Here is a 14,363-nt window from a genome sequence, read left to right on the forward strand (position 1 = left end):
AACTCTGTTGGGATTTTTATTGAAACTACATTTAATGTAGATCAATTTTGACAGATTGATATCTTTACAGTATTGGGTCATCCCATCCATAAACATATTTCTCTTCAATCAAGCCTTTGTTTAAATGTTTTATAATTTCCCCATCACCTTCATGCACACAACTTTTAAAAGCCTAATTCCTTTCAGTGTTGTTTTGACTAGAATATGTTTTCTATTTTTAAATTGACTCATTGTCGTCTGGGAATGTTATTGATTGTTATATTGAGATAGTATCCAACTAGCTTTCTAAGCTTTTCTGTAGCTCTAATAGTGGCTTATAAATCCTTTTGGATTTTCTGTACAGACACTATCTGAAAATGAGGAAATCTTTTTGTCTTCCTGTATTCTTCTACCCATAATGTTTTTTCTTGTGTATTGTTTGGGATAAGTCCTCTCAGACAATGTTGATATGACGTTGGCATCCTTATCGTCTTTCTGACATTAGCAGGGATGCTTTAACTCTCTTTGTTCTCGGATTTAGATAAACACTTTTTCCTATTTTGCTAGGATATTGTGAGTGCATACTAAATTTCATTGAATACTTAATCTGCCTTTAAGAAAAGTAGGATATGATTTTCTCCCTCTATTCATAATGTGGTAAATTGTATTAATACACATTCTATTTGAATCATACACTTACTACTGGGATAAACCCTACCTGGTCATGATGTTTTATATATTTATGCACTGATACGTTTGATTTGTTTGTATTTTTTTAAGAAATTTTTTATACATGTTTATAAATGACCGATATCTATAACTTCTCTCTCATACTGTCTTTTTTTAAATGTTTATTTCTTTATTTTGAGAGAGAGAGAGCACACACATGACATTGGGGGGGGGGCGGGATGCAGAGAGTGAGAGTGAGAGAGAGAGAGAAAGAGAGAGAGAGAGAGAGAGAGAGAGAGAGAGAGAATCCCAAGCAGGCTCCGTGACCAGCGTAGAGTGTAACATGGGCTCAATCTCACAACCATGAGAAAACGACATGAGCCAAAATCAAGAGTCAGACACTCAACAGACTGAGCCACCCAGGTGCCCCCCTCATACTGTCTTTGTTCAATTTTGGTATATGACTAGATTTAAATTGTTATTTCACAAAATCTGCCGACATAAAACATTTGGGGATGAAGTTGATACTTCATTTTTGTTTTCCTTTTTACAGCGAAATCTCTCTTTCCTCTCATAATCCCTGTGGTAGCCTAGAAATGTAAGTCTCTAGTTTGGTGTCTGGAAGAAATCCCCGAATGGTCAGGAAACTAGGTCAGTGAGAAGAAATTTCTTTCACCCTCTTAACATGCCCCTAAAAATCCCAAAACTTTTTTTTTTTTTTACTTCCTATTAAAGAAGAACATATCGACTGTTTTATACACTCATCCTTCTCTTGGAATAGGGAAGAGTTACCTAAACTATAACTTGAACCTTTGAGGAAAGACAGATCATTCTTTTCTATTGAATTTCTATTTCAAACTTATTAGCAAGTTAAAATCATCTAAGCTCTGTTCCTTCCTCAGAAGATGAGAGTCAAATCTTGCTTTTCCCTTAAACTCTGTCTCTTTATTCTGGATACAAGTCACTGCTTGTAAAATACTCAGCTAAGTCTAGTCTTAAGTCTAAAAAAAAAAATGATCTGAGCCATCCTTTTTTTCGCCCTTGAAATGTAATTTAGAAAGTGAACCAGGGGATACAGAGAACAGTAAGGCAGTGAAAGTTGGGAGAAGTTTTCTTTTAGTCCATTCTTTCACCACCAGAATCTCTTTAACTTCTGCACAGTGGTAGAAATATTTTTACCTGCAGGCTTTTTTTCAAGCGGACTTTCCAAGGCCAGTGCTGAGTGAAATGAATGGAACATCTGGTGCCGTTAACCTCGTTCCATTTTCTGTTCCCATGTGTACATGTGCCTGGATGCTTGCAACAAGTTAAAATGCCAGCTGACTTAGGTGGGTGGGAAAAGGAAGTGGTGCTAAGAGTCCTTTGCAGACCAGAAGGGGAGAGGCCTCATTCCTGAATCTCATTTGGTGTAAGGCAGTAGAATCTTCAAGGTCAAAATACAGTTCCTTCCTTCACGTTCACGTCACTGGTCAGAGCAAATTTTACATGTAATGTGTTCTGTAAAAGTGAACAGTGTTTCCTCTAATTGTACCCCCCCAAAAAGGGACTTGAGCTCAAGTAAGAAATGTGAATCTTCTTTTTCCGAGCCCTACTCAAAAAAGAAAAAATATCTGAAACAGTTACTCAGGGAAAATGGGAAATACCCAAAACCTGAAGGTGGGATGACTCTAATTTTAGCTGTGAGCCTAAAACACAATCTATGAGTCACTCCTTCCTGTCAATGTGTATGTAGGGCTGTTCATTAGATTCACAGATGCAATGAGAAACCCGGTCCCCGCCCTTAGGCTGTAACTCTAGAAGGACAGGCCTGGTCCTGGTCTTTATGGAGTATCTTCAGTGGCTGATGCACCACATACCATGGCCACGTCTGTGCTCCCGTAGTACAGGGCGTATTGTTTTATAGTTAGTCTACTTCCTGTATCTCCCGCACTCCTGTTCACCAAAGTTGTTCACCAAAGTCCAGCCACAGTGGCTTCCTTTCTGTAACCTCACACAAGAGCACATCAAGCTCATTCTGGACTCACAATTGATTTCTTTTTTTTTTTTTTTTCAACGTTTATTTATTTTTGGGACAGAGAGAGACAGAGCATGAACGGGGGAGGGGCAGAGAGAGAGGGAGACACAGAATCGGAAACAGGCTCCAGGCTCTGAGCCATCAGCCCAGAGCCCGACGCGGGGCTCGAACTCACGGACCGCGAGATCGTGACCTGGCTGAAGTCGGACGCTCAACCGACTGCGCCACCCAGGCGCCCCCACAATTGATTTCTTAAGTGGCTTTCTCTTCCAGCCTTCCCCCCACTCAAATATCACCTCCAACAAGAGTTTTCCATGACTGCTCCAACGCTCTTCCCCCACCACCCAGCCTCAATTGCTCTCCCCACATTGCCCTTTCTGCTTCGTATCACATAGTATAATGTCATATTATGTTGTTTTGTTTTCAGTAAAACCAATACTGTACTATTTTTCACATAAACGTTTCTTATTAAGTGATAATACATTATGATACGTGAGTTTCTACTGTAATTTCACTTAGATTTTTCTGGGTTTTGTTTTTTGTTTTTTTTTTTGTTTTTTTTGTTTTTTTTTTTTGAGAGGGAGAGAGAGAGAGAGAGCAAGGCAGGGGCAGAGAGAGAGAGGGAAAGAGAGAATCCCAAGCAGGCCCCACACTGTCAGCACAGAGCCCAACACAGGGCTCAATCTGACAAACCATCAGATCATGACCTGAATTGAAATCACGAGTTGGACACTTACCTAACTGAGCCACCCAGATACCCCCAAGTTTTTCTGTTTTTAGAAAAATGGTGTTTTCAAATTTTATTTTTTATTATATAAGAATGCTTAACGTGTTATCTTCTTGACCAAATTTTAAAGTGTGCAGTACGTTATTGTTAACTTAGGCACTATGTTGTACAGCAGATGTCTAGAATTTATTCATCTTGTTTAACGGGGACTTTTTGCCCATTGATTAGCAACGCCTCCATTTGCTCCCCCTTCCCCCTGCAAACCCCTGGGATCTGCCATTCTACTATTTGAGTCTCTGAAGTTGACTACTTTAGATTCCTCAAGTAAGTGGAGTCGTACTGTCTGTGTCCTTTGTGACTGGCTTGTCTCACTTAGCATGTCTTCAAGGCTTATCCATGTTATCACATATTACAGAATTTCCTCCCTTTGTAAAGGATGAATAATATTTCATTGTATGTACATACCATGCTTTCTTTATCCACTGATGGATTAAGTTGTTTCCACATCTTGGCTGTTGTGAATAGCACTGCAGTGACCATGGGTGTGTTAATATCTCTTCATGTTCCTGATTTCGTTTCTTTTGGATAAATACCCAGAAATCCAATACCTGGCTCACATGTCAGTTCTATGTTTAATTTTTTGAAGAACTGCTTTCCATGGGGGCCGCACCATTTTCTGTTCCCACCAACAGTGTACAAGGTTTGCGTTCTTCCCATCCTTGCCCACATTTGTCTTTCGTTTGCTATCGTGCTCTTTATTTATTCAGTTATTAACATTTAGCACCTCTGGTCAGGGCATAAGCACCATAGGACAGGACTTTTGCCCACGTTCTTTGTCCCGTACCTCCATACCTGTAACGATGCCTGCCATGGAGTCTTTCAATAATTACTGTCGAATGGAGAGCAAACAAGATGGTGGGCCACATGCATTAGGATGATGGCCCTTATGACAAGAGCACGAAAGCAATCCCGTTACTTTTTCCTCACTGTTCCCATTTTTTGTGTCTGTCCTATTATAGAAAATGATTGCAAAGGAAAGCTAGCCTGGTGACTCCAGCCAGGGCTCCCAGGTAGACAAGGTCTCCCATTGAAGAAACCTCAGCTTTCTAGAGTTGGTCAGGAAATAAATCATTCAATACATGTGTTTAAAATAGAGTGCAGGCCTGGGATTCAGCAGCCCTGTTACTCACCCCAGTTGTGGCCATTAATTTTTAGCTGTGTGAACTAAGGTAAGCTACTTCCCTTGTATGAGCCATGATTTCCTAACCTTGAAATTAGGGGTTGGGACTAGAAGGCGTCTCAGCTCCATCCCAGCTCCCTCCCACCCTGTGGTTTGAGCAACAAATGCCAGCCACTCATTTACAGGTGAGTTGTACCTGGAGCTTGGGTGGGTCCCCTGAGACACTTCCTCCAGCCAGGCCACTACGAGATGAAGGTAAACCTCAGGGGAGCTTGATTAGCATAACATTTAGAACACAGGGAGTTAGGCAATCCCTCTCAAAATCACACCAGCATTCTTCACAGAGCTAGAACAAACAATCCTAAAATTTGTATGGAACCAGAAAAGACCCCGAAGAGCCAAGGCAATCTCGAAAAAAGAAAACCGAAGCTGGAGGCATCACAATCCCAGACTTCAAGACCGTATTACAGTCATCGAGACAGTATGGTCCTGGCACAAAAACAGATACGTAGACCAGTGGAATAGACAAGAGAACCCAGAATTGGACCCACAAATGTAGACCAATTAATATTTGACAAAGTAGGAAAGAATATCCAATGGATTAAAGACAGTCTCTTCAGCAAGTGGTGCTGGGAAAACTGGACAGCGACATGCAGAAGAATGAACCTGGACCACTTTCTTACACCAGACACAAAAGGAAACTCAAAATGGATGAAAGACCTCAATGTGAGACAGGAAGCCATCAAAATCCTCTAGGAGAAGGCGGGCAAAAACCTCTTTGATCTTGCCCACAGCAACTTCTTACTCAACACGTCTCCGGAGGCACGGGGAAAAAAGTAAAACAAACGTGAAAACAAAAGTGGTTTCTAACTTGCCAATGGTGGCATAAAGCTGCCGGCCGGGCCCCACTGGGCCTGGGGTGGCGGGGGAGTCTGCGCTGGGTCCACACGGTTCTCAGCTGAGGCTCCGTCCTGCCCTTGGGGCTTGGCGCTGCTCGCCCCGGCTGCCAGGAGCCTCTTGGAATGCCCTTGACACCTGACTTGTGGGGGTTTTTACTATTGGGACCTCATCGAAATAAAAGACTTCTGCACAGCGAAGGAAACAATCAGCAAAACTAAAAGGCAACCAACGGAATGCAAATGGCCTATCAGATAAAGGGTTAGTATCCAAAATCTATAAAGAACATATCAAACGCGACACCCCAAAAATGAATAATCCAGTGAAGAAATGGGCAAAAGACATGAATAGACACTTCTCCAAAGAGGACATCTAGATGGCTAACAGACACATGAGAAAATGCTCCACATCACTCATCATCAAGGAAATACAAATCCAAACCACAATGAGATACCACCTGACACCTGGCAGAATGGCGAACATTAACAACTCAGGCAACAACAGATGTTGGCGAGGATGCGGAGAAAGGGGATCTCTTTTGCACTGCTGGTGGGAATGCAAAGTGGTGCAGCCACTCTGGAAAACAGGATGGAGGTTCCTCCAAAAAATTAAAAATAGAACCACCCTCCGACCCAGCAATTGCACTACTAGGTATTTACCTAAGGGATACAGGTGTGCTGTTTCAAAAGGGCATATGCACCTCGGTGTTTATGGCAGTGCTATCAACAAGAGCCAAAGTATGGAATGTCCATCAATGGATGAATGGATAAAGAAGATGTGGTATATATATCTACAATGGAGTATTACTCGGCAATCAAAAAGAATGAAATTTTGCCATCTGCAACTACGTGGATGGAATCTAGAGGGTGTTATGCTAAGCGAAATTAGTCAGAGAAAGACAAATACCGTATGACTTCACTCCTATGAGGAATTTAAGATACAAAACAGATGAGCCTAAGGGAAGGGAAGCAACAATAATATAAAAACAGGGAGGGGGACAAAACAGAAGAGACTCTTAAATATAGAGAACAAACAGGGGGCTGCTGGAGGGGGTGTGGGGGGGATGGGCTAAATGAGTAAAGGGCATTAAGGAATCTACTCCTGAGGTTGTTGCACTATATGCTAACGACCTTGGATATAAGCTAAACAATAAAGAAATTAATGAATTTTTTAAAAATTCCATACTTCCCAATCTACAGATTCACTGCAATCCTTATTTTTTTCCTCTTTTTAAATTATTTTTTTAATTTAAATGCAAGTTAATTAACCTACAGCATAGCCTTGGCTTCAGGAGTAGAACCACGTGACTCATCTCTCGCATATGACACCCAGTGCTTCACTGCAATCCTTATTAAAATCCCAATTGCAGTTACATAGAAAAAAAATCCTAAAATTATTATGGAACTGTATCAGGCTCTGCAAAACCAAAGAAATCTTGAGCAAAAAGAACAAAACTAGAGGCATCCTACTTCCTGATTTCAAAATGTATTACAAGCCACAGAAATGAAAATGTATTACAAAGCCACAGAAATTAAAACAGTACGGCAGCGGTATAAAGATAGATACATCGTCCAATGGAACAGAATAGACAACCCGGAAATAAATTCATGTAATATACAATCAGCTGATCTTCAAATAGGGTGCCATCAACATGCAATGGGGCAGTGAGAGACTCTTCAACAAGTGGTGTTGAAAAAACTGGATGTCCACATGAAAAAGAATTAAGTTGGACCCCTGTCTGGCACTACACACCAAAAGCAATTCAAAAGAGACTGAGGAGTAAAATAAAATACCTAGAACTGTAAAAAACTTTTTGAAGAAAATGTACGGGGAAAACTTCTTGACGTTGGTCTTGGCAGTGATTTCTTGGATGTGACACCAAAAGCACGGGTAGCAAAACTGAACATAGATGAGTAGGACTACATCAAATGACATTTCATGTCTTGATTCATACTATCTTTCATCTAGTTTCCCAGAGAGCTATTTGTGTGTGTGTACATTTATGAAAATGGATTATTATTCGGTTTTCCTATTTCCTTTTAATATTATGCTTGCTGATTTATTTTAATATTCTCCACGTGTTACTTAAGGTACGGTAGTTGCTATAACAAATAAACCCTGAAACTTCAAAAAAAATTTTAAAAAGAACATAGGGAGTTAAATATTGTCAAGGAGTATTTCTATTAAGCCACGATGGATTCTGCTCAAAATTATTCTCTGAGCAGACAGGATTTATAATGAAATCCCTGGACGCAAAACCTATGTCCTGAGCATGCCATCCTCCGGTAATGGAAATCACTGGCCCGGAAATGTTGCTTCTTTGGCTATTATTTTTCTTCAACCTATTCTCTTCATCCACTGTTTAGGTCCCAATGATTAGATGTCAACTATCTTTAATTCATACCCATCTACCTGTAAGAGATATTGATACAAATATCGGAACTGTATTTTCCAAAGTATTAATAATCTTACAAAGGGGATGTTTTTATGGAAATATTAGGAATGGATGTTTGATATTGGGACCATCATGAAATCTTGCATTGGTAAAAGGTCCTTTCAATGTGCAAGATACACCAATGGATTTGATTTTATTTTATTTTTTAATGTTTTTATTTATTTTTGAGACAGAGAGATACAGAACATGAGCAGGGGAGGGGCAGAGAGAAAGAGAGACACACAGAATCTGAAGTGAGCTCCAGGCTCTGAGAGGTCAGCACAGAGCCCGACACGGGGCTCAAACTCACGAACCGCGAGATCATGACCTGAGCCGAAGTCAGACACTCAACCGACTGAGCCACCCAGGCGCCCAAAATAGACCAATGGATTTTAAAGTAACAGGGTATAGTGCCTTGGTGTGGTTTCAGACTCCAACAGATACCTAAGAAACTGCCATGTGTTTTCAGTGTAATATCAAAGAAGCATAACCACACTTAATAGGCTATTCAAAGTCTCCTCTGTTTTCTAGTGACGTATCCAGGTGAGGCTAGATTGTTTTCTGCGTACTTCAATCAGAATAACAGATTGTAGCAGATTGGATGCAGAAGTAACCCATCCGTGTTCCGTTGGGGTCGACATTGGAGATTTACAAAAATGTAAAACAACACTAGTCTTCTCACCAAACTTTGTTTTATAAAACCTGTTTTTCGGGGCGCCTGGGTGGCGCAGTCGGTTAAGCGTCCGACTTCAGCCAGGTCACGATCTCGCGGTCCGTGAGTTCGAGCCCCGCGTCAGGCTCTGGGCTGATGGCTCGGAGCCTGGAGCCTGTTTCCGATTCTGTGTCTCCCTCTCTCTCTGCCCCTCCCCCGTTCATGCTCTGTCTCTCTCTGTCCCAAAAATAAATAAACGTTGAAAAAAAAAAAATTTAAAACCTGTTTTTCACAGAACGTTATCATATTAACGTGTATTGGGTTTGTTATATGAATTGATCAGTTTTCTAAAATATTTAGTTTTAATTTCTAATAAATATCCAGGGATATGATCCACATAAAGAATTTTTTAGACTCTGTGCATGGGTCTGGATACCACAAAGTTTGAGGACAGCTGCCTTAAGGGACCAGGATCCCATGGAAAGCTCCACTTACATAGTTTACAGTTGCCGTGTCTCATTTTCAACCATGAAAGGACAATTTAATATCCCCAGATATTTGGGAAGAGCCTCGAACATGAATGACAGAAGCCAAAATGATCAAACGGTGTAAAGAGAGCTCAGCAGAAAGCAAAGAGCAGGAAAGAAAGGCCCAAAATAATTAATAATAATAATAGAAATATCATCATCCTTGGAGAGGAGAAATTTTGCACTCACAAGAACAGAAACATAAGAACCACCTAAACAGCCTATTTAAAAAAATACCTTGAAATTAAGAATCAAATAGAAGAAATGAAAACGTTCAATAGAGGGGACAGAAAATGAAATTGAAGTCTCCCAGAAAATGAACAATAAACAAGATGATGGAAGATAGAGGAAGAATAAGAAAGATTAGAGTATCACACCAAGAGATCGAAAATGTGAATAATAGGAGGCACCTGGGTGGCTCAGTCAGTTAAGCATCCGACTTCTGCTCAGGTCATGATCTCGTGGTTCGTGAGTTCAAGCCCCACATGGGGCTCTGTGCTGACAGCTCAGAGCCTGGAGCTGCTTCGGATTCTTTGTCTCCCTCTCTCTCTGCCCTTCTACCGTTTGAGCGTGCAGGCTCTCTCTCTCTCTCTCAAAAATAAATAAACATAAAAAAAATTTAATGTGAATAGTAGGAGCTTCAAAGAGAGAAGTGAAAATGGCGGAGAGGAAATACCAAAGACCTAATTTAGGAACAAAAGTTCCTTAGCTTTTTGGTCCCAGGATCTGTACATGCTTCACAATTACTAAGGACCCAAAAAGCTTTTTTTGTTTATGGCTTATGATGTTTTCTTTACCATGATAGAAATTAAAACTGAAAAATTGTTAAAATTTCAATTTATTCAATAATAACCACCCATTTTTAGAAAAATAATTTTACTGTTCTTTTTCACTAACGTGTGTGTGTGTTGGAATTGTTTTCCATTTTCACAAGTTTATTGTCTGACTTACTAGAAAACAGCTGCATGCTTAGTCTGCTTCTAATTTCCATCTGAAAAAGTCCACTGTAGCCTCATGAAAGAATGAATGTAAAAAAAAAAATCCAAAATTGTCCAAGAATTGTTATAGAAATAGTGACCTTATCGACCCCCTGAAGAGGTCTCAGGACCTCAGGACCTGGGGGTCACTTTGAGAAGCAATTGCTCAAGAACATTTCCCAAATAGTCAAGTTGGCTTCGTGCGTGAAAAGACTCACCCCAAAGTGGGCCATCACCGAATTGCAGAAGTATGTTAACAAGGCGAAAACTCTTAAGAGCTTCCAGAATAGAAAATCAGGTCACATGAAACCTGGATCATGGATCAGAATGTTATTGGACTTCTCAGCAGCATTGGAATTCAGAGAGCAACAGACAGTTTCCCAAATACTCAGAGAAGATCATTTCCAACCAAGAATGCTGTATCCACTGACATGATCAGCAAAGTGTGAAAGGAGAACATTCTAAAACAGGAAGAGTTTCAGAAAATTTACTGCCTACTGCCCTTACTCAGACAGCTACTGGATGTCGTAATCTCAAAAAGAAGGATACGTCTGAAATGGTATCTAAGAAGCGGGGCCTGTAACACAGGAACCAGGTGATCTGCATCATCAGGATGGGGTTGAAGAGACAACCCCGCGGGCCTGGGAGAGCAGCCCGTCTAGGTGACAGCAGAGTGGAAGGACCAAGGGCTCCAGCAGGGAGGTCACCAAGAAAGAAGACGACCGACCAGTAGATGATCTGATGTTTGAACGCAGCGAGGCAAAGAATTACGCTTCCGGCAAAGTTTGGGGACAACTGGTGTATATTTGAAAACTAAGGGGGAAAATAAAGGACGACTTTAACTCCAGGGGAAACCTGGTGTTACACGAAAGGAAATATAGTTATGGTATACTCCAGGGCTCAGCTAAGAATAATATTGACACGGTCATCAAAACGTAAGCTCTGACTTTAATCAAATTTCATGAGAGAGATTGTTGGCAAGATGAAAGGATGAAGGGAAGTTTGGGCAAATTAAGAAGGAAATAATAGCTCAAAAAATACTGAAAATGCGTTACCGGCATGTTTAGAGCTGTGGATACATACAGCAGAAACAGAAGTGGAGAATGCTTCTGGAGGATGGCGGTCCAGCATGGGAAATGGAAAACAAGAAACTGCTTGTTTTTATTGTAATTCCTGTAGAACTATTTACATTTTTATTAAATATATATCTCTAATTAAAATAAACATGTAGGGGCGCCTGGGTGGCGCAGTCGGTTAAGCGTCCGACTTCAGCCAGGTCATGATCTCGCGGTCCGTGAGTTCGAGCCCCGCGTCAGGCTCTGGGCTGATGGCTCAGAGCCTGGAGCCTGTTTCCGATTCTGTGTCTCCCTCTCTCTCTGCCCCTCCCCCGTTCATGCTCTGTCTCTCTCTGTCCCAAAAATAAATAAACGTTGAAAAAAAATTTTTTTTTAAATAAAATAAAACAAAATAAAATAAACATGTAAAATATATATTAATACAACTTATACAACGTGTAATTTGGAAATGTGTTAACATATAACCCCGCGATAGCCTTTGACCCAGGAATTCCATTTATAGACCTTTATCCAACAGTAGGAGATTAGTTCCATTACTTATGGTATAGCCACACAATGAAATATTATGCAGTTACTTAAAATAATTATATTCCCATTAAAAAATAAGATTTTTCATCTGAGGAAAAATATTTCCTCCCAGTGTAGCTTTCTTTTTGAGCACTATCTCCATTTATTATTTTATTTTATTTTATTTTATTTTATTTTATTTTATTTTATTTTATTTTATCTTATTTTATCTTATTTTATTTTATTTTATGTTATCTTATTTTAATTTATTTTATCTTATCTTATCTTATTTTATTTTAAATTAGTTCGACTCCCGATGTGGGGCTTGAATTCATGACCCCGAGATCGAGAGTCACATGCTGTACCAACTGAGCCAGCCAGGTGCCCCTCTCTGTTTATAATTTTAAATTTGTTAGTGTGTGTGACCTTTGATAGAATGTCTGACTCTCCCAATAGATTCCGAGCTCCAAGCACTTACAGACCATATGTCATTTGGCTCACTGACGTGTTTGTTCTTAGTGCCTTGCCTAGCATTCGGCACCTAGACAGCTATGTGATGAATGAGTAAGTGTGTGTAAACATGTGTGCAGACAATGCCAACCGTGTAGAAGACTTCAGTGTCAGGCTGGGCTTATCTCTAGGTGGGAGAGTTATGGGTTAGACCTGTGTTTAAATCCCTGCTGCACCATGACCTTGGGCAAGTCCCTAATGGAAGCTTTGGATAAAATGACAATGGGTCATCAGTTATCCAGTTAAATGTGATTCCTCATAGCAGTTGCCAGCTCTGGGCTGCTTGCTCTCCCACCTTGAGAGTGCACTTTGGCTTTGACCACTAGTAAAAGCTTTCTTAAAAAAAAAAAAAAAAGATTCCTTGTAAATGCCCTATAAATGTATAGACTTCTAAGTTATATAAAATGTCCTCGATAATCAAACTATAGTACTTTCTGGCTTTTTTTTTTTTTTTTTTTTTTTTTTTAGTGAACTTCTACAAGATTTGGAAAACTGTGAAAACGATCCTGTGGCCATAGCAGAATGTTTTGTGTCCAAGGTAAGCAAGGTTCATTTCTCTTGGCCAACCAAGACAGGCACAGATTGCAAATTGTTTTCATTTTAAAGTTAAAATGACTGGTTTGTTCCATACTGGATGAAGTTAGCCACTAATCTCTCTTCGCTCTGTTTTTTGTTGTTTTTTTTCCACTAGCAAGGAAAAAAAAATACTGTTACTGTCCCTAGTAAGTTAGGAAGTACTAACTTAGTAGTTGTCCTTGAACTTACATAGTAACTGAATGATGTTTACTCATCTTCCCTAGGGAAAAAAAAAAATTAATCTTGGTGGGGAGGAAAAACGCAGAATAGGATAACATTTGAAAAATAATACATATGAAATACCACAAGACCAGTTACAAAAATCTGTTGGAATCTAGGTATTCTATATGTAATGTACGTGGTGCTAGCCGAGGCTATATAATTATCACTGGGGAATAAAGAGATGGCAGAATTAATCTCTTCCATCTTAAATATGCGCTCTCATTTTCCTACATTTTTCTTAAGCTGCATTGATGGCTGAGAAAAATATAAGAAAAGGCTCTGACCGTTAAAGCTTAAATGGTCAGCTCTGTACCAGGATTCTGAAACATACAAGACAATCCTTCACACTCTTTTCTCACTTGCTACCTACCTACTATATATAGAATCCTATCTTAAGTTTGTCTTAAACATTCAGTAGCTTTCATTTGGAAAAGGTCTAGTGGAAATGATTTTCAGCAAACCTTCATGTGATTTCTGCAGTTGTGGTTTCAAGTGTGCAAAGGTTTAGGCAAGGTTCATGATGGTACTTTGGGATCAACCAAGAATTAGCACCTCATTTAACACTCCAGAGTGCACTGTGAACTTTGAGATGTCTGACCCTGGCTCAGGACGTGTTTCACAGGGTCATTTCTTACGGCCACAGATCCATCCAGTGGTACTGAATCCAATCACAACACCCTGGGTTTCCTTGAAGCATGATTCCTTAAAGGCAGTTGATGGGCTTGCGTATAAAATACTCCCGATGGTGGGCGGCTGTGTGGATGTCAGCGTGTTAACATGTACAATGTGCACGCATGCTTACACAATTCTTCTCACACGTTGCCTGTGTCATAATTGATTCTCCAGAAGGGTAGGAATTTAAAAAAGAGCAGGCAAGTGGAAGAGGGAGAAAGGGGGTAAAAAGACGTGCTGAGTATATATCAGAGTAGATATGTGACAATAGCCACAGCGCATAAACAACGTGGAAACCATCGGAAACGCTGGGGCTTTTACCGGTAACTGTAATCACAAGTTGATTAAAGACGGTCCAGCATATGCTTAGCTCCGGCTTAATTATTCACATAAAAGTTTGTTTATGCGCCACGTTGCCAACTCCCAGATCTTATTTTTCATTGTAATATTGCCAAGTTTAATTAGAAGACTAACTTGGGCACTCCGCACTTTCACATGTAAGCAGTGAGCGTTCGGTTCTGGCACAGCCTGCTTTTCACTCAGCACCCTGAAATTTAGAAGATGTTACGATTTCTGAAACACAACCAGCTGCTCCACTCTGGGGAGGAATGGAAAATTGCTTTAATTGAGAGGCCATTAATGAAAGAGGTAAAGCTGGCAATTGACTTCTGCTTTTATCTGAATCACTGGGGCTTACGCAGAGACTCATCTTTGACCTTGCTTTTGTGGTATGTGGAGATTACA

At 40.2% G+C, this 14,363-nt stretch overlaps 1 protein-coding gene across 1 annotated transcript in view; it reads left to right on the forward strand.

The window, feature by feature from the left end:
• Positions 1-14,363, forward strand: part of PLEKHG1 (pleckstrin homology and RhoGEF domain containing G1) — a 179,519-nt gene that overhangs the window by 116,226 nt on the left and 48,930 nt on the right. Inside the window, exon 4 of the mRNA XM_030316589.1 lies at positions 12,618-12,687. Coding sequence (XP_030172449.1) covers positions 12,618-12,687 — 70 coding nt within the window. The remainder of the gene's footprint in view (positions 1-12,617; positions 12,688-14,363) is intronic.

The sequence above is a fragment of the Lynx canadensis genome, chromosome B2, assembly GCF_007474595.2.
Source record: "Lynx canadensis isolate LIC74 chromosome B2, mLynCan4.pri.v2, whole genome shotgun sequence".
Taxonomy (NCBI): Eukaryota; Metazoa; Chordata; class Mammalia; order Carnivora; family Felidae; genus Lynx; species Lynx canadensis.